A 20,432-nucleotide genomic window follows, 5' to 3' on the forward strand; every position below is an offset into this window, starting at 1 on the left:
ACAAATGGGTCTAGCACTCAGGCTACATCTCATGATTCACTCCAGGCTGTGAAATTCAAATAAGGGCTATTTGCTAACAGCCTCACCTCACAGGCCTACCACGTTGTGTTTAATGACCAGAATCTGGTTACTTTACAGTCCAATAGGTAATACCAGGGCAAAGATGGCCTGCCATCTGAATTCATATAATACAGTCATCTCTCATATAATGTGACATACAAAATAGATAGACCATCAAATAACCAAGAAGAGAGAAGGGCCAGAGCACGTGTTTTTATAGGTGTTGTAATATGTCAGAGTTAGTGTTGAATCCCCGTAAGCACACACTCCTGTGGTGAGTTATGTCTACTAAACTGCGGTCATCCATTATTCACGTTGATTTGTAATTAGCTGAGGGTTGTCATTCTAAAAGATCATTTCAGATAAATTCTCTAAATGTCTCATTTTGTGGTTTTATAGAGGTATACTACTATGCTGGGCACAGTAGTGTGTATATTAGTTGCATACACGGTCTGCTGGAAAGGACAAAGGTTACATGCTTTTTAAAAACATTTATTCCGTAAACATCAGCAATGAAACCATTTCACTGACAGGTGAGTAACAGAACTCTTTTTAAATTAACATGATCAAGAGCTAGGAACATGAACAGCTGACTTCATTGTTCCTAGTGCAGATGCATCCTTATTGCCAATGAAAATGGAGACTTCCGAAATAGATTTCAATATTCAAACACCTCTTGTTGACTGACCTATTGAGTGGCATGATTAGAAGCTCTTGGTGAATACTGGCTTGAGGCCAAATTTCACAATCTGAACTAATAGCTGCATATATAAAACTGACAAATGACAACTGTAGCATACTAGTACAATAAGTATACTTTGCCAGAGTGACCAATGCTGACCTTGATAAATCGTGCCAGATGTGCTTACAAATATTCGTAACGTGCAAAGAAAAAAGCTCCACTGACTACTTGGACATTTCAGCGTCTCCCACTTCAAGCTGATGAGGTAACTGCTACAAATAGCAACCAAATAATTCCCACAATTTTATATGAACTTGGCCATATCCAAATAAATCTGTGTGCAGATGGTGTGCATAAGTCACGGTCATAGATAGCAAGTTTAAAACGGTTGTCTCAATGACCCTCTCGACTCTGGCATTTCCGTTATTGTGGGCCAAAGGCCCCAAAAGATAGGATGCAGTTGAGTTCAGTCAGGTGATGGAAATAAATACGCAAACAAACATGAAGTGGTTAATAGCATAGGGGGGAAAGACACACACACACAAAACAAAAACATGATTTCAATGGTAATTAGCAATGAAAGGAAAACAGGAACTGTAATATGTGCAAGCCATATTATACGTTGACAGATATTTAATATCTCTGGGAGCTGTTATATGGACATTCTCTTGACATTTATGAACAAACGTACTACTAACAATCTGTGCAGAAAAGGCATATTTTAGGGACAGTTTCGAGACCTGATCTTTCACATTTTCATACCTTGAAAAATCAGGTCATAAAATGGAGGATATGGCTATAACGAGGCCCACCTCATTTCCTCAGGAAAGATGGCAGACCTTCCACAGTCAGGTGAAGCAGCAACAACACTAACCTACAGGCGTAAAGAAGTAGACCATGTTCTTTTTCACTCAAGTCTGACAAATTATTTCATCTTTGGTACCATCTTATTCCCTTTTATTATTTACAGGAAGAGAACAGAGGCCCATGTAGCATCTCTTGCAAAGCCTCATGTCATTGCTGGTCAGCCCTGGGCTGTGTGGTGAGTAGTTCCTCTCCGTGTGGCAAGGTGGCACTACTGCTCTCTGCTACCTTAGCAATGAGCGGCCTCCATGGGTGCGAACGTCAAAATGCTCCGATCGTTGGAATAGAAGGGGTCTGAGTCGCTCCATGATCTAAAAGCATCAACGACAGAGGAGTGAGGGGTGTGGGAGGAGGACTAAGCTGAAAACCTGCCTCGAGTGCTTCAATCCAACTCGGACCTGCCTAAAATACCCTTTTATTTACTGTTGGATGTGACATCCATCTTGCCATGGCATGGTACAGTAGGGTGATGGTACAGGAGTTGAGTGAAGACCTTATCTGTATTGATATGAGGAGGCCCTGCCTTGAAACTGAAACCCTGTCATTCTGCTCATCTTCTACTGGCTTCCTGCCCTGTCACGACTCATTTCCTGCCCTACACTTCAACCTACAGGGGTAGCAGCACAAGCAAACAGAGTTAAACTCAAAAGGAGGAGAGAGAATAGGGTGAGTACAGTGAGTGTTAGTACAGGATGAAAAACAGTCAACTTCCTTCTCTCAGTCACTATATGCATAACCAGGTATACTAAATACTTTCTTTGAATGATATGAAGCTCAGGCCTTGGCTATACAATTATATGTGAACAATTTACACTACCTACTGCTAATAGGAAAATATCATATCAAAATATCAAAGACATCTTAAATATGTGCATATTTATAGTAAAATACATATCTAGTATCAAAGAGCCCTTGAAAAGAGGGCCCCTCCCGATTTCACAGTTTATACAGGCTAACATTGCCACCAGGGGGCATAGTAGGGACTTGCCACATCTCAACCATATTCAGACTCCTGTAGAATATACTATAAATCATCTTGTTCATCACTATACCCATTTTATCATCTTTATATCACAAGTATCAATACCCTATACGTGCTATATGGATTATAAGACAAAGACAACCGTTTTAAGATCTTGTATGCACATGGTGCTGTATGACTTCAAAAATAGGTATTTCTTGATAAATGTGTATGTTGGTTTTAAATATTCAGTCATGACTCATCTCTTATTGTTAAAAACAGCAGTACTCCCACTTGATATCAAGCTATTAGTCAGTTGTCTATGGTGATCTATCAGAACAGAAAACCAGGCAAGCAGCAGAATATTAGATTGAATAGTGACGTCAAGGTGATATAACAGCTGCATATGAATAACGCAGATGGGGGAAGTTGAATATTATCTAGATTTTAGACAGAGCGGCAACGACGAGAGAGGTTCAGACAAAGTGCAGGAGTAACGCTATAGAAAAGATCAGGACACACGTGAACACACAACGTCTGGTTACTCAGCATACATAATACCAAAAGGCAGCCCCATGCAACAAGACAGTTGTCTTCTCAAAAGCACCTAAGGCTTCAAATACTTCATTTTATCAAATAAATAGCAAAAAGACTCCTATAGTCATTTTGAGACTACGGTTTTCCAGTACATCTCTGTCAGGGAGTCCCTGTGTTTCAGCTGAGGCACACCGACACCAAACACTGCAGCATGTCAAAACACAAGCATCATTCAGTAACAGTACAGGGTACGGTAAAGTAGGGCTGATATACTGCCATGCTGCCAGTCAGTGAGTGTGGCCGATGGTGGGGTCTCTCCCCCTGTGCACTGGCAGTATCCTAGCATTAAGGCCAGAACAAGTCTCAGTCTAACTTTGACTATTTTCTTTCTGAGTGCTTCTCTCACCTCAGTGTTGAGAGAGTGAGGGTGTGAAGTAGATATGTGGGCAGACAAGGAAGGGGCTGAGAAAGCATTACACTGGCATCATGCTGTCATTGTAGATACACACATACAGTATAACAAACTTTGGCAAGTCAGAGACCAAGAGTACGGTCGTGGACAAAAGTTTTGAGAATGACACAAATATACATTTTCAAAGTCTGCTGCTGCAATTTGCAAATACTCCAGAATGTTATGAAGAGTGATCAGATGAATTGCAAAGTCCCTCTTTGCCATGCGAATTAACTGAATCCCCAAAAATATTTCAGCCCGACCACAAAAGGATCAGCTGACATGTCAGTGATTCTCTCGTTAACACAGGTGTGAGCGACCGGGAGGCCCATGGGGCGACACACAATTGGCCCAGGGTCGTCCGGTTTAGGGAGGGTTTGGCTGGCAGGGATATCCTAGTCTCATCGCGCACTAGCGACACATGTGGCGGGCCGGGCGCAGTGCATGCTGACCAGGTCACCAGGTGTACGGAAACACATTGGTGCGGCTGGCTCCAGGTTGGATGTACATTGTGTCAAGAAGCAGTGCGGCTTGGTTGGGTTGTGGAGGACGCATGGCTCTCGACCTTCGCCTCTCCCGAGTCCGTACATGAGTTGCAGCGATGAGACAAGACTAACTACTACCAATTGAATACCACAAAATTGGGGAGAAAAAAAGGGTTAAAAAAAACAGGTGTGAGTGTTGACGAGGACAAGGCTGGAGATCACTCGGTCATGCTGATTGAGTTCGAATAACAGACCCTCAAAAGGAGGGTGGTGCTTGGAATCATTGTTCTTCCTCTGTCATCCATGTTTACCTGCAAGGAAACACGTGCCGTCATCATTGCTTTGCACAAAAAGGGCTTCACAGGCAAGGATATTGCTGCAAGTAAGATTGCACCTAAATCAACCATAAATCAATCAAGAACTTCAAGGAGAGCGGTTCAATTGTTGTGCAGAAGGCTTCAGGGCACCCAAGAAAGTCCAGCAAGCGCCAGGACCGTCTCCTAAAGTTGATTCAGCTGCGGGATCGGGGCACCACCAGTACAGAGCTTGTTCAGGAATGGCAGCAGGCAGGTGTGAGTGCATCTGCACGCACAGTGAGGCGAAGACTTTGAGGATGGCCTGGTGTCAAGAAGGGCAGCAAAGAAGGAAGGATGTTTTTCTCCAGGAAAAACATCAAGGACAGACTGATATTCTGCAAAAGGTACAGGGATTGGACTGCTGAGGACTGGGGTAAAGTCATTTTCTCTGATGAATCCCCTTTCCGATTGTTTGGGGCATCTGGAAAAAAGCTTGTCCGGAGAAGACAAGGTGAGCGCTACCATCAGTCCTGTGTCATGCCAACAGTAAAGCATCCTGAAACCATTTATGTGTGGGGTTGCTTCTCAGCCAAGGGAATGGGCTCACTCACAATTTTGCCTAAGAACACAGCCATGAATAAAGAATGGTACCAACACCTCCGCCGAGAGCAACTTCTCCCAAACATCCAGGAACAGTTTGGTGACTAACAATGCCTCATCCAGCATGATGGAGCACCTTGCCATAAAGCAAAAGTGATAACTAAGTGGCTCGGGGAACAAAACATCAATATTTTGGGTCCATGGCCAGGAAACTCCCCAGACCTTAATCCCATTGAGAACTTGTGGTTAATCTTCAAGAGGCGGGTGGACAAACAAAACCCCACAAGTTTTGACAAACTCCAAGCACTGATTATGCAAGAATGGGCTGCCGTCAGTCAGGATGTGGCCCAGAAGTTAATTGACAGCATGCCAGGGTGGATTGCAGAGGTCTTGAAAAAGAAGGGTCAACACTGCAAATATTGACTCTTTGCATCAACTTCATGTAATTGTCAATAAAAGCCTTTACACTTATGAAATGCTTGTAATTATACTTCAGTATTCCATAGTAACATCTGACAAAAATAACTAAAGACAAGACAGCAAACTTTGTGGAAATTAATATTTGTGTCATTCAACTTTTGGCCACGACTGTACAAGTAAAAAGCAGAACGAGAATGCTACATCTTTAACAATGATCAAATATATATAGCGTTACCTCAGTTAGCATTCTCTTGAATAGATTTTCAGCATAAACACATTGTCATAGATCAATAGAGACTTAAGACTCTGAACCTGGGCTTTGCCTACACTGTGAAGGAAAAACACACGGACTCGGCAGGCTTTGGAAAAGTTAAAAGCACAAAACTTCAGACAGGTGACAGAAAGCCCCCAAGTGAAAGAAGACTTGCATACAAGTACAGACTTGGAAGTAGAGATTACATAGACACATGGCTACATTGGTGAACATGTTGTCCCACTGAATATAGAAGACAAATAGACTAGAAGGACTCCATGAAGTCGATCATAGCATACGAGATAAATATGTCTCTATTAAAGAACATTTAAGATCCAGGATCCAGATACTAGTCTCCCTCCCTACAAACCTTTCTCTGTCACTGGGGTGCCTGTCCTACCAGTAAGACCTTAGTCTAGTCTACCTCTCTCTCTCTCTTCCAGGCTAGGTCTTCACTACTCCTGGGGAGCAGTGGGCTCATCATGCTCCAGCTTGTAGGAGATGCGCCTGCAGCAACAGAGGCTACAGAGGGTGGGGTCACACCTGTTGGCGTCGGCAGGGTCGCAGCGGCCCATCACTTGCGCCACCATCCGGCCCAGCCGGGCGCACCCGTTCTCCCCCTCTGAGTAGCAACACATGGAGTCCACGCAGCCGATGCCCTGGTAGTTAGTCTCAATAAACTGCACACACACAGAGACAGAGAGACAGAGAGAGAGAGAGAGAGAGAGAGAGGGAGAGACAGAGAAAGGGGAGACGGAGCACAACAGAATATTAGAATCAGAACACACAGGTCACGCCAATATCCACAAAACAGCCCAATGACTGTCCAGGGAGCCGGGAGGGGATTTTGGGGATTTGGAGCGTGTCAAAACAATAAGAGGTGGGTGATGCACAAGGTGTCAGACACAAATGTACATGGCCAAGCTGGAGAGGTGAAAATCAATCAAATTTATAAACCTCAAATCTATAAACGATGCAGTATTTTCCAAGGCAAGGCTGTCCTTGTCCCTGGCCTGGGCAAGCCTTGAAGGCACTAATCAAATCACACAGGAGTTACAGGCAGTTGCCATGCCAGTCTGACGTGTGCTTAAAATCCTATTCTCACATTAATCTCAGTCAGCTCAGCTCCACATAACAATGATAAATAACGGTGATTCACTCGCAATCGAAGACAATCTACGGCTACAAATGAATGGCGAAGGCAGAGAATTTTGTGAATATAAAATGCATAGCATTAAGTGGAGGAATGTCGATTCCTAGACGACTCTGATCTCTTACAGCCAATCCTTGATTTTCCTGAGTAAGCACCTGCGCAGTGAGTGCTTGAGCACTGCTAAAGAAGCAGTCCTGAACACATCAAGACTATCAACACTGGTTTGTGGTTACAACGCTCAATTCCCTCCTCTCCCTACCACTCAGAAACTACTGCATATTTGCAACAGCAGCAGAAACAGTGGTTACAAAATAGTTATTAGGCTACACTGCCATGGATGTATCATTCTACTGTATCCTACATTAAACACGGTCCTCCAAATGCTACTGTATGAAAAACTGATGTGCAAAGGCAATCCAGTTCAGGAGATATGTATATTCTTCTCAACAGGAGTGATTACACAAACATCCTTCATGTTGCTTCCACCTTGACCTGTAGTTAGGGGACCACTAACATGGTTGGAGGAGGTGATGACGATTGACAGTTAAAGTAACTGTCCAGTGTTTCCAGATTTGTAGAAAAACATTGTTTGATATGATTTTTGCTGGTTTAAAGGCATACACAGACAGACAGGTGAAAAATGACACGAGTCATGATTAAGTAAGGTTGGGTTTTGTTTTCAAAAACTAAAAGCATTGTATTTGGGACAAATCATTCACTAAACCTCAACTAAATCTTATAATGAATACTGTGGAAATAGAGCAAGTTGAGCAGACTACGCAGCTAAGATGGGTAGAAGTCTGTCCATAATAAAGTGTTGCTCTGCTTTCTTAACAAGGCAGCAAGCTGTCTGTTTAAACTACTCCATGACTACATGGAAATCTATTCCACATCAAGTAGTAAAATGTCAGATAAAAAAAAACAGAGCAATGGGCCTCCCGAGTGGCGCAGCGATCTAAGATACTGCATTACCACAGACCCGGGTTCGATCCCGGGCTGTATCACAATCGACCGTGAAAGGGAGTCCCATAGGGCGGAACACAATTGGCCCAGCGTCGTCCGGGTTACGGAAAGGTTTGGCCAGGGCCAGACTTTACTTGTCTCATCACGCTCTAGCGACTCTGTGACAGGCCGGGCACCTGCAGGCTGACCTCTGTCATATGTTGAACGGTGTTTCCGCCGACACATTGGTGCGGCTGGCTTCAGGGTTTGGCGGGTGGGCGGGTGTTAAGAAGTGCAGTTTGGCGGGTCATGTTTCAGCGGACGCATGACTCAACCTTTGCCTCCCGAGTCTGTTAGGGAGTTGCAGCGATGAGACAAGATCGAAATTGGAAGAAAAAAAACACACAAAAAAGAGCAATATGGGGATGGGTGGACAGGGGAGGATCCACACACACACAGAGGCCTGGCCTGGCTGGGCCAGGGAAGCAGTAGGGTTACTACCTTGGCAGCAGCTAATGGGGATCCATAATAAATACAAATACTACCTAGGGAACCATAGGGCTGGGCCTTGGGCGGGGGGAGGAGAAGCAGCTAGCAGTTGCCAATTGTCCTCCCCTCGGCTCCTGCCTTCAGCAGAGTCATATTCTGAGCTGACTGAACTCTTATCCTCTTCCATCTGGAAGCACAAAACAACCCATTAAGTCTCATGCACGGAAGAAAACACAAGAGAACAAGACAAATGAGCACAAAAACCACTCCCACATCCATAGGAGGTAGAGGATAGCCGCACCAATCAATTCGTGTCCAAAACAATTAGTGTACACTAACATTTTAACTAGGAGACTGGGCACAAAGACGTTCCAAAGAATCAATGAGCCAGTTTAGTAATTTCAGTGTACTCTCAATTATGTAAATGTATCCATTTTAACTGGATGATTGAGGAATTCATTTAGAATTTGGCTTAGCAATTATTCTATCAACATGTCAATCCAATTAGGAAATTGATCACTTGCTTTTGGATGGAGTGGTTGTCATTTTCTCTCCTCATTGTGCAGATCTTAAGAAAATAATCATATTGTTTAAAAGCATGCTGTCCAGAATATGATCCGGAGATACAGTGAACAAACTACTATGAAAATAGCATTCACCAGCTAGCAGCTTTTGCTCACTATAATTTTGGGCCTCAGAATGACTGTATTAGCAGCATACATTAAACCGTCTCAAGCTGTGCTCCACATGCCGTCATGGCTGGAACTTTATATCAGGGCTGCTGCAGTGAGAGGCTGCTCTACCCAGTGCAGAGTGCACTAGGCTAAACTAAAGTGGCATGCAGTTGATAGACGATTTCCTAGAGTCAACATGCAGGGGTGCATAACAAAATGCCGTAGCCTTATCTTTCCCTTTCTTTTTTTACCCCTATCCCTTTTTCCTAGAAAGCTGGTTAGTTAGTTTGTCGTCTGCATGGGTAGGCCGCCATTGTAAATAAGAATTTGTTCTTACCCGACTTGCCTAGTTAAATAAAGGTTAAATAAAAAAAAACACATTCTTATATTAAAAATGTTGCAGGGCCCCTCCTACTCTACCTAATTTTGCCCAGCTGATTCTTGGCTCTGGAAAGAGGCTGCAGTGCGATGAAGTCATCACCTATGACGACTCGATTGGAGTACATCTACAGAGCAGAGGGAAGGAGGCAAGGGCGCAACACAGAGAAGGTCAGTTAGGAGGGAAGACGTGTTAATATCAACCTTTTAAGCAAAGAGGAAGTTGTGACCACAAGAATGGAACCGTTCAAGAGGCTGTTTTCAAAAAAACTGTTTGTTCAGCAATATGCTCCTACCATATGGCCATATCCACTGTCTAGCTCTCCCACCTATCAGACACGCTACAGTAGATTAAGATCTGGAACAGAGATGCACCCTCTTTGTTTGGAGCCTTTGTCAGTTGCACAGTGAATTGTTGTTCTTGTGTTGTCTGAGGTGAGAAGCCATGCTTTGGTGTCATGCGTTTCCTGTCAGTGCAAAGTTTATTACCGCAACCCACCCCTTCCCCCCCTCCTCTCCCCTGTCCCTGGGTGTCCTACCTGAGACTTCTGGGTGCTGGTTGGCTGGAGGTGCCTATAGATCACCTTCTTGATGATGTCGGGGAAAAGGCAGGCGATGAGGATGATGATGATGGCGAACCAGGCAGAGCCGCTGGAGAGCAGCTGGACAAAGACAAAGTACATGTCCTGGGTGTGGAGGAAAGGCCTGAAGAGGTGGGGGGGGCAAGGTCAGAGAATCACACTGTTAGCCAGCCGACATCTGTTCAGGCTTAACTAACCCTGTGAGTAGAACACCCTTTGATTTGAGCCTGGAATAGAACTTCAAGGTTTTCGACTGTATGGGATAGACAGTCACCGAGGTGAAATTCTAAGTAGACTGTATGCCACATGCAGTACAATCACACTTGTTGATCTTATCACATACTATATAATGAAATGTCATGTGTATTAGAGATACACAGGTTGTGTGGGAAAGAGATGGCAGCTCAGCTCACCAGATGATTCCCCCATAAAACAGGGAGAAGATGAAGTAGAAAGCGATGGAGCCCCAGGTAACAAAGTGATTCATCCACGTCCAGAAGTGGGTCTCCAAGGCCAGCTGTCGACAGAGTGAAAGAAAACAACAGTTTGGTTAGAAAAGCATGTGAAAGGTTATAGGAGAGTAGACGAGGTGACTGTGACAACAATACCAAAAAGTGACAGATTTCATGTGGGATTGCTTTAAGAATTATTTATGAATTGAAGAATTGCAAAAACTCTACGGACATTATTTACCTTCAATGTAACAGTGATAACCATTACTGTGAATACCAAAGTGCCAAAGGTCCAGTTTCCAAACATCTACAAGAAAAATAAAATAAAACATTAAAGAATTTTCAAAGAGACGATACAATGGCTTTAACATCCATCATAGGAATACTGCTTTAATAGTGATGTCGTTCGAGTCACGTGTTAGTAGTCACATGTTTCCAGAAGACTAGGCCTAAGCCTTCTAAGCTAAATTGCTGACAAACTTGTGACACTGGAAGTTACTGACTCGTCATCACTCACCCCTTGAGAAACATGGCACATCAAAATCATAACCAAGCAGGATGTTCATACAGAATGGACCAATGACAGCAACAGATGTTAGGGGGGGTAACTATGACAGGGCTATGCATTAACTGTGATTCAGTCAACTCTTACCAGTTGTCTGTTAGCTCTCAAACTCTGATGACATGCAGAGCATGAAAAGAGGGAGGAGGTGAAGAAGAGAAATGAACAAAATGAACAAAAGAAAGCGAAAAAGAGCAACATGGTGAGTGCTTTTTCAACAACACCAATCTAGTAGAACGACTGACACAGACAAACAGAATAGAGACAGGAGAGAGAGAGGGGGGCTGCAGCCCAAATAGAAAAATCAAAAACAGCACAGCCTCCTAGAACAGTCTGGAATTTACTGCCATCACACTGCCTAACTTAAACTGAAAAGGAAATATTTCATATTACTGTGCACCTTGGTAAAAGACCCAATCAATATTCCCAGAGATCCTCACCGAACATTCAAAGTCAGGTTCAAAGTCAAGTTCCCCTTGGAGCCAAGCCAGGTGGGGGGGATCTCCTTACCCTTTCCTCCCCCGGCAGAACCACTACCAGAGGTAGAACAGAGAGTACAGTACATGCAGCCCAGCCCAGCCCCCCTACCTGTCCATTCCCCATGAGAGACGTGTCCTCCCCCATCAGGATGTAGGAACCAAAGAAGAAGACAAAGGCGTGGCAGAAGCCCAGCAGTGTCCAGTACAAAAAGGTCTTGAAGGAAAGGAGAGAGTTCTTGCTGATGTCTCTGTTGGTGTGAAAGGATACAAAGCAACATGGTTCTGTCCGTAGCAAATGCCTGTTGTGTTTTCATGTAAATGCAGCCTAAGGAGGTACAGACCCATTCTGTATGGGAAAAATATGTCAAATAGAACACCATGTCCTACCTGTAGAGCACTGGCTTACTCTGCAGCATGTGTGGATGGACCTGTTGCTCAAACAGGCTGTACACCAGTATGGGCAGGGAGGTGAAACAGATGTTGTAGAGTGTCAGGTAAACACTGTCATACAGAGTCTGGGGAAACAGGGAGGCAACAACGAGGTAGGACAAGATTGGCACTTCACCCTGGGCCATGTACAACACAGCACACATTCACACCTGCCAAGAGATCCCCCCACCTTCAACAAGGGCCTACACTTGGCTAACTCCTTCTGTATGTGGATGATTCAGAGATGGACAGTTCGAGCTGATGATCCCTCAGGGGGGAGATATAGCTCCACGTGGTACATTCAGAACAACAGGCATGTATATGACACAGAACAAGGTACACAAACAACACTCACAAAGCAACAGTAATAAGGGACCACAAAAAAAATGAACAAATAGAACTAATGAGACACTGAAAGACACTTACTTGTTGTGAAAACAGACAGAAGAACTGGTATAAAAACTGGGGCGTAATAAAGCACACATTCTAAAAGAAGACCAAAAAGGGATTTAGACCAGAGACAAAAACATCTAGCTCCTGTATTGACTATCATTGTGTAAGACACCGCAAAGCATCCTTAAACATAGGACTCACCTTGTAGAAAAAGTACTGTACAAGGGTTGCAACTCTAATGTAGTAGAAGTGGCCATGGACGAGCAGTAACTTGGAAAGGAATCTAAACCTTGCTATTGCATAGTCACTGTTTCGTACTGCTTGTCTTCCCTCCTTGCCCATGATACCTGAAATGTTTTTAAAGTCTGTTATTAGCCATTTTGTTCTGAAACTACAAGCAAAATGCACTATTGAGTAATGTGTTATTGTAATTTGATTAGGGTGGAGGACTTGAAAATAAAGGAGAACACTCTTAAGAGCTCAGATGCAAAAATGTAATGTCCAACGTTTCGACAGGCAAACTGTCTCCATCAGGGTATAATCACAAACACTGCAGGATGACTTGTTTATATAGTGTCAAAAGACACACAGGTGTCTGTAATCATGGCCAAGTATGGCCTAATATCATTGGTTAATTCTCAAATATTAAAATGACATAAAGAACATACAAAAAAAAACAAAATGGATAGCATACGATTTAGACTACATAAGCCTACAAACAATTACAATGGCAAAGTCACAATAATCACAAGAATGGCTTCAGATCAAAGTCTACGTTGAGACCGAAGGGATTAAAGGTCTTTAAATAAAAGATCCAGGCAGCCTCTTGTTTTAACAATAAGGGAGGGTGACATGTTCGATGCCAATATAACGCAGAGACGAAATCGAGTGTTTGCTTCCAAAAAGTGGGCCGCAACTGGGTAAGTCGAGTTTTTACACCTATGGTGCTACGATGCTCTGAGATACGTACTTTTAATTCACACTTTGTTTTACCCACATCATTTTTACCACAAGGACAAGTTATAAGATAAATAACTGCCTTAGTGGAGCACGTAATAACACCTTTTATTGGGATCGATTTCCCTGTTTGTGGGTGTTTGAAGGATCTACATTTGTAAGTGCCATTGCATTGAGCACAGCCATTACACTTGTAATTTCCATCCAGTAGGGGCGCAAATAGATGTTGTTCAGGAATATCTTGCGGTGGTAAATCAGAGTGTACCAATTGGTCTCTAAGATTTCTGCCCCGCGAGAATACGACCAAGGGAAGGTCTGAAAACACATTACCGAGACTATCATCGGATAGTTTGTGAACGATTCCCTTCATTTGTTCAGAGCACTTTGAATTGCAGGTAGTTAGAACGCAAGAATGCTTCTTTTTGCGAGACTGACCTTGAAAAAGGTCATGTCCCGTTTTGTTTTGAATTTTCTCAATGGCAATATTAATCTGATCAATTTTGTACCCCCTCTTCTTGAATTTTCTTTGAGTTTCTATTTCTGTCGAAATCTGATTGTATTTTACAAATTCTTTTGATTCGACAGAATTGGCTGTAGGGCAAACAATTTTGAATGATCTGAAGCCATTCTTGTGATTATTGTGGCTTAACCATTGTAATTGTTTGTAGGCTTATGTAGTCTAAATCGTATGCTATCCATTTGTTTTTTTGTGTGTTCTTTGTATGTCATTTCAATATTTGAGAATTAACCAATGATATTAGGCCATACTTGGCCATGATTACCGACACCTGTGTGTCTTTTGACACTATATAAACAAGTCACTCTGCAGTGTTTGTGATTATACCCTGATGCAGACAGTTTGCCTGTTGAAACATTGGACATGCCATTTTTGCATCTGAGCTCTTAAGAATGTGCAGCTCTCCTTTATTTTCAAGTTTTCCACTCCGCTAGCCAGCACCTCGCCTAAATAGGTGTGCGTTTCTTTTTCCTCTAGGGTGGAGGACTTACCTATGCCAACATGGGCCTCTTGAATCATGCTGACATCATTGGCTCCATCCCCAATGGCTAAAGTGATGGGTTTCTCTGGAGACGTTTTCAGCAATCTCACCACCTGCCAAGCACAGAATTCTCATGAAGCAGCCCAAATGAGACCAGGAGCATGTCCATGGCAATTAGCCTTTACTGTAACACCAGCTACTGCAGATAAAACCACAGCACTGGCCAGATACTCTACTCTCCACAGCCATGACCACGAATTTAAAAGTCTGAGAAACCAAAAGACAAAACTGAAATAGCTAGCCATCTAAGGAAGTTTTTCTGAACAATTTCAGTGAGTGTCACGTAAGTGCACTGTTGTAAGTGAGTTGTAAAGGAGTCTACAGACCTTATGCAAACTACGGAAACACAGCGCAACAGAGTACTTGAATGTCATTTTGCGTCACAAAATGGGTGGTTCCTTGAAGAACATAGTTCTGCCTATGTTGCTGCGTCGCTACGTCGACAAATCACGTTTTGGACTGCCCTGGGACTTTAAACAATGAACCAAATATTAGTATCCTCCCAAAAAAGCTATTTGTTGAGAAGTGAAACAGTAAAAACAACTGGTAGCCATGTACCTTTCCTCCGTAATATATATTTTTAGCTGATGGGAGAGAATACATTGAACCAGCATATCAAATTCCGATAATGTTGTAAGTTACACTGGCAAGTACAACAATATTTGCCAGGGCACATTATTTAATTATAAATCTCATGACTTCATATTGAATCTAAAAAGGGTTGTTTTGCTGTGTTTTTAGCTAGGCTAATTCCCACTAGCTACTACTAGCAAGGGAAGACCACTCTTAGTTTTATTCACCACAAATGAGAAGACAAAAAAGATATATATATATCGCCCCCTTGTGGATGGGGGAGCCTGGGAAAGACGGACCGACATCGTGTCATCAAAAGGTGTGCGCTGCTCCAAAAAATCTGATTCACCCAGGCGCACACACGGTAAATGATCACTGTTGTAATTATAAATCATCTACTTCAATCACGTTAACTCTACTAGCAGGTGTTATGTAATTACTACAAAATGATTTATACTAATGTATTATTATTGCTCATTTATTTAGGCAATTATCTTTACATTAACAATACATTTGTTTTAAATACTTGAGGGCATGAGAAATATGAGATTGGCGCTGTTGACTGATTAATTCATAAAGGAAAGCCCTAAAAGGCTGGTAGTGACAGGGAGGGGACTTGCCTTGGCCTTCTGCAGGGGCGCCATGCGGCAGCACAGCACGGCAGAGCAGTTCTTGCACACCTCCATGAAGAGCTTCTCGTGCCCCCGCAGTGCTAGAGACAGGCTGGCCCCGTCCACCACCAGGCCATGCTGGATCACATGGTCCTCTCTGATCCTACACACACACACACACACACACACACACAGGCAGACAGAGAAAGGGACACATAAAAGAGCCGGTATAACTATACAGAACTAATGTGGAGGTCCTCGACACACACACACACACACACTTGTTTTACTATCCTTGTGGGGACAAAATAAAATTGATTGATTCTCATTCAAAATCCTATTTTCCCTGACCCTAAAAAAGCTTTTTTCCTTGTGGGGATCAGCGAAATGTCCCCAATTGTCTGAATTTTCCTTGTTTTATTATCCTTCTGGTCACCCTCGGATAGTAAAACCACACACACAAGTCTACAGTGCATCTCACACTAGAATGATTATGCATCATCTCCCAACATAAATCCACTCATTTTAAATGGAGTATAATAAAAACCTTAATTGTCTTGATTTCTCATAACCATTTCGAAACTTTGTCACACGACGAATATAGGATGTGTCGTGACTACAAAAAAAAGTTTTTTTTAAAGGTTCCGTACTCTTCCCTGGTTTCCAGACTGAGTCATCTGCAATGCATCGTGCCTAATGACACTATCCCCCCAGGGGACCATAAACAAGACTCCTTCACCATTAATAAGCCAAGGACCATTGGAAAAAGGACTGCATCCGTGGGCAAGAAGACATCTCTATATCAGTGGTGATATACAACAGAAGGTTCTCAGAGCTGCTCTGGCAACATCCTGACATGTTTTGGCTACACATAGCCCAGAATTCTCAACTCCACGATCCCCGATGGAGTGGAGTGCCGAGGCTATGACGTTTATAAATAAACTATGGATTGCAGCACCCAAAGAAAATAATGTAGGTACAAGTTACGCATGAAAGAATTACATTTCTTTAAAGTATCGACTGATACCGACTCGGACGTAGACTACACTCCTCGCCACTCAACTCCATCGGGGATCGTGGAGGTTAGAATTCTTGGCTAGGCTACACAGTGATTCTCTTAATTGGAACACTGTCCTTAACACTCATAACTGATTACGATAAATATGAAGTTAAACCCTGCCTCCTATAGTTCTTTATTGCACCCAGACCTGTATATTACCCTGAATGCATTAACATGCTGATGAGGGCTTGTAAGACTAGTTAACCCAGAGAAACACAACATGGACAACAGACATGGTGAGTGTCTGACGTGAATGGCATGGGGAGACGTGGTGGTAGATGTTAGTGACAGTGTCCTACCTCCTGGCCAGTTGTCGGAGCTGCTCGGCACACTCGTTGTCAGACGTCTGCTGCACCAGCTCCAGGATGTTCATGGCGCGGTGGAAGTGGCCGCAGGACAGGCTGACACTGACCGCCGTCTCGTGCTTGTCCCCGGTCAGCACCCACACTTTGATCCCAGCCAGACGAAGTGACTCGATGGTCTCCTGGACCTTTTCCTGCAGCCTGGGGACACAGACACACACAGCACGTTAGCCTCCATGCCATATGAAGAACTAAAAAGGTAGCCCCAGAGGTGGGTTCATTTCCAGTAAACAGAATCACCCCGCTAAGACTAGGGGGAGGCTCTGTACAAGTGCACTGCACAATGATTGCAGAAAAAGGAATAATGTTAGCTATGTGTGCGTCTTTCTTTCAGCTTCAAATGTTTTATCCCGCTACCACATAATGCAAATAAATGATTGATTTCACCTTTAACCTCTCTGATTAGCTTTAAAAACGTCCAATCCACAGTCGAAACAATAACAAAGCAGGCTCCCCGCCTCTGTTTTGATAAAAAAATCGGAGGGATGAGGCTGGAGAAATGTAACCACTCAAATGCCTCGTCAGTCCTAGCAACCATAGCTCTGTCCAATATATACAAATGATAGTTAAGCACGTCGAGGCTATACAGTTAGTTTACATTTACAAATGTTGACAAACATTGCAGAAAAACAAGCTTATATTTTGGGTTCGACAGTTGAACTAAGGTCATGAGGCATTTACGAGTTGAGCGATTAACCAACATTTTTTTTTTTTGTGAGCCCAATATGCCGTTTCTCTAGAGCGAAATCAAACTATTCACGGGAGAAATCAAGTCAAGTACTATGTGGGCTGATGGGGTGAAGGGAGTTGTAGTTTTCATTAAGCAAATATTCAACTTAGTTCAGTGCAGAAACATGGTAATTAATGACAATGACCATCATCCATTGTGCCTGCTCTTTCCGCCTCAGAGATGGATACACTATGTTAGGTGCATGAGAGAAGAATGTACACAGTAATGAGAGAGAGGGATAGAGACAGTTTGTGAAAGTATGACGTATCTACTTTGAAGAACTAGTAAAAGCTCTGCAGCATACTTTAGGCAGGTTAGCCTAGCTGAATAGGCTAGGCTAAAGACGGTACAATATTGGGAGCACAGAAATAACGTCTGGCTGGCTGGCAGAGATGAGATGATGACTTTAAGGAATAAAAAATGATAGTCATCAAATAAAAACCAAGGTATACACACACACACACACAAACTGAAATATTTTATTATTTCATCATCAAAAAGAAAGGAGGACCAAAGCACTCTTCATATAATTGATTAAAATGCCTTTATTAGTATGGCATGTTCAATAGAAACAAAGTTTTTTTTGTACTCCCTGACGAAGGCCATGCAGCCGAAACGCGTTGGCTTTTAAAAATGTTGTTTCTATTGAACATTCCATACTAATAAAGGCATTTTAATTAATTATATGAAGAGTGCCTTGGTCCTCTTTTCTTTTTGATGACCAATTTACCCCTTTTACCAAAGAGCACCTTCTATGCATTTAATGTAGACTTAAAAAAAAAATCTAAAACCGAAATCTGTGATTCTTTTTTAATTTTTTATAATCGAACCGAAACTGAACCGACCTCAAATCACTAATCGCTCGGCACTACAATGGGTATACCGTAGAACTTCAATTAATAGCCTGGGCGTTTATTTGCTTCAATCACAACCTTAGAGGCTTCTATTGAGCCAGGTGTCTATTTCCTTCATCCACACAGCTTTTGCTACCAAACTTAATTGTGTCCATTGCTCTTCTTTTGCACCGTCTAGATGAAGTTCACTCCTAACCAATTCATTTAGACCAGACGTTTATATGAAACAGGTGGATATTTGCTGAAATGTATGCCGATGCCCAGCTGTTAAAAAAGGGACAGGCGACTATTTAAATACTTGCCATTTTTATTTAAGTTTGACATTATTTCAGTCATTTATAAGTTCAAAAATGGATGTACAGTAGCATCTGCAGATTGACCCTTTAATGCTGCTGCAGCTAATTGGCACACATCCATATTCCATAGGAGTGTGTTGAGATCCCCCTCCTGAAGTAAACATGTAGGGTGTGGCTCATCATGACTCAAACCAATCACTTAATTCAGTTTCATTTACCATTTCATTTGCTATGGACATTGATATGATATCAGAATCAACAGAGGTAACGAGGGCATCAATGAGATGTCATAGTCAGACCAGGCCATTAGTCAATCAACTAACTAACTAACAAGACTTAATTTTACAGTCACCCTAAGCTTGTTGTACACTAGAAACACTCATTTGAATACAGAGATAGAAATGTTAAAGTTAAGTGGTAAAAGCCAGATTGATTAAGAGCTTAAAGAGTGGGTGCTTAAGATTAATCATATAGAGGCTTGTTCCTTTGAATACTTTTGGGGGTGAACAGAGCAGCATCCTCTAAGTACCATTACTACTGGAGATGGGAGGGAGAGAGAATATGATGGTGTGGGCTGTCTGCATCTCACTGCAGAGCAAGCGCACACACACAAATGCCAACAGAAAGTCTCTCCCGGACTGCCACTCACTGACCAATGATCAAATCCAGACTGCCTGTATCTCCACGGCCACTCTGTTCAGTATGTGTGAATGACATGGAGCTACACACCAGACAAGTCTGAGTTATTCTATATAATACATGTAGTAATCAGCGTAGATGTGGATCGTCATTTTAAGATGCATGCAAATCTAACCCAGAGGCAGCTAATGGCAAGTGAGCCCTTGTTACAGAATTGTTCTAATGGAGCATGGATACGTCCCATTACATTTCATTGCGACGGCCCCCTCAACACAATCGCAAAAAAACGAGCTACAATGTTGGATCCTGAGCCTTTGTAAAGGCTTGCCTTGAAGCCCCTCTAACATCATTTTAAAGAGCCTATATCCCTAAATATTGACACCCTCTCCCTTCCAGCAGTATGCTTGCAATGCCTTTGTGCTCAGCAGCAGCACACTAGGCAGGGCTGCATGTAGAAAGGCATGAGTCATGTTTTAAGTGGCTAAGTGCATTAGACCCAGGAGGGCTGAGCCCTCGACCCCCTACACAGGGAGGCTGCTGCACGGTGCTAGTGAGTCACAACGTGCTGTCAAGGTTTTAAAAAATCTGTTGACAAGGAACAGAGGAGGAAGCGATCTGCCACTAGTGCAATCTTAACAATGGCTGAGCCTCGAGACCATTTTCACATTGACGATAGCAAAGGGACATTTTAGAGAGATCAATTCTTGAGAGACAATACTGCTGTGTAAAGCTGCTAAATTAGCACGTCGTGCATCACACTCACCTGACAGTTGCCCCCCTCCGAGCAGAGCAGTGCAAACAGAAAGAGCCAGACCAATGTTTTTTGGGGTCCGATACAGATTCTTGGGGGGACAAAATGTACCGAAACCGATATACAGTGAGCTCCAAAAGTATTGAGACAGTGAATTTTGTTTTAGCCTCTGTAATCCAGCACTTTGGATTTGAAATTCTACAATGACTATGGAGGTTAAAGTGCAGAATGTCAGCTTTAATTGTAAGGTATTGTCATCCATATCAGGTGAACAGTTTGTGTGTGTGTGTGTATGTGTGTGTGTGTGTGTGTGTGTGTGTGTGTGTGTATCCCCGTCAAGGGATCAAAAGTATTGGGACAAATTCACTTATGTATTAAAGTAGTAAAAAGTTGAGTACAT

The 20,432-nt window shown here is 42.9% G+C and overlaps 1 protein-coding gene across 3 annotated transcripts in view; it reads right to left on the bottom strand.

Annotated features, from left to right (window-relative positions):
- Positions 1-536: 536 nt before the first annotated feature.
- Positions 537-20,432, bottom strand: part of LOC115145043 (phospholipid-transporting ATPase IF-like) — a 65,975-nt gene continuing 46,079 nt past the window's right edge. Inside the window, exons 19-31 of one of the 3 annotated variants that reach the window (XM_029686270.2) lie at positions 16,700-16,903; positions 15,350-15,503; positions 14,107-14,209; positions 12,343-12,488; positions 12,175-12,234; positions 11,707-11,834; positions 11,429-11,567; positions 10,520-10,585; positions 10,240-10,343; positions 9,785-9,950; positions 9,288-9,373; positions 6,153-6,289; positions 1,830-1,917 (exon numbers count right to left, since the gene is read on the bottom strand). In XM_029686270.2, coding sequence (XP_029542130.2) covers positions 6,184-6,289; positions 9,288-9,373; positions 9,785-9,950; positions 10,240-10,343; positions 10,520-10,585; positions 11,429-11,567; positions 11,707-11,834; positions 12,175-12,234; positions 12,343-12,488; positions 14,107-14,209; positions 15,350-15,503; positions 16,700-16,903 — 1,462 coding nt within the window. In that variant the 3' untranslated portion in view covers positions 1,830-1,917; positions 6,153-6,183. Of the gene's footprint in view, positions 1,918-6,152; positions 6,290-8,249; positions 8,381-9,287; positions 9,374-9,784; positions 9,951-10,239; positions 10,344-10,519; positions 10,586-11,428; positions 11,568-11,706; positions 11,835-12,174; positions 12,235-12,342; positions 12,489-14,106; positions 14,210-15,349; positions 15,504-16,699; positions 16,904-20,432 lie in introns of those variants that run through there. The other 2 variants (XM_029686271.2, XM_029686269.2) reach the window with 2 other exon arrangements.

Source organism: Oncorhynchus nerka, linkage group LG17 (assembly GCF_034236695.1).
Source record: "Oncorhynchus nerka isolate Pitt River linkage group LG17, Oner_Uvic_2.0, whole genome shotgun sequence".
NCBI classification, from domain to species: domain Eukaryota; kingdom Metazoa; phylum Chordata; class Actinopteri; order Salmoniformes; family Salmonidae; genus Oncorhynchus; species Oncorhynchus nerka.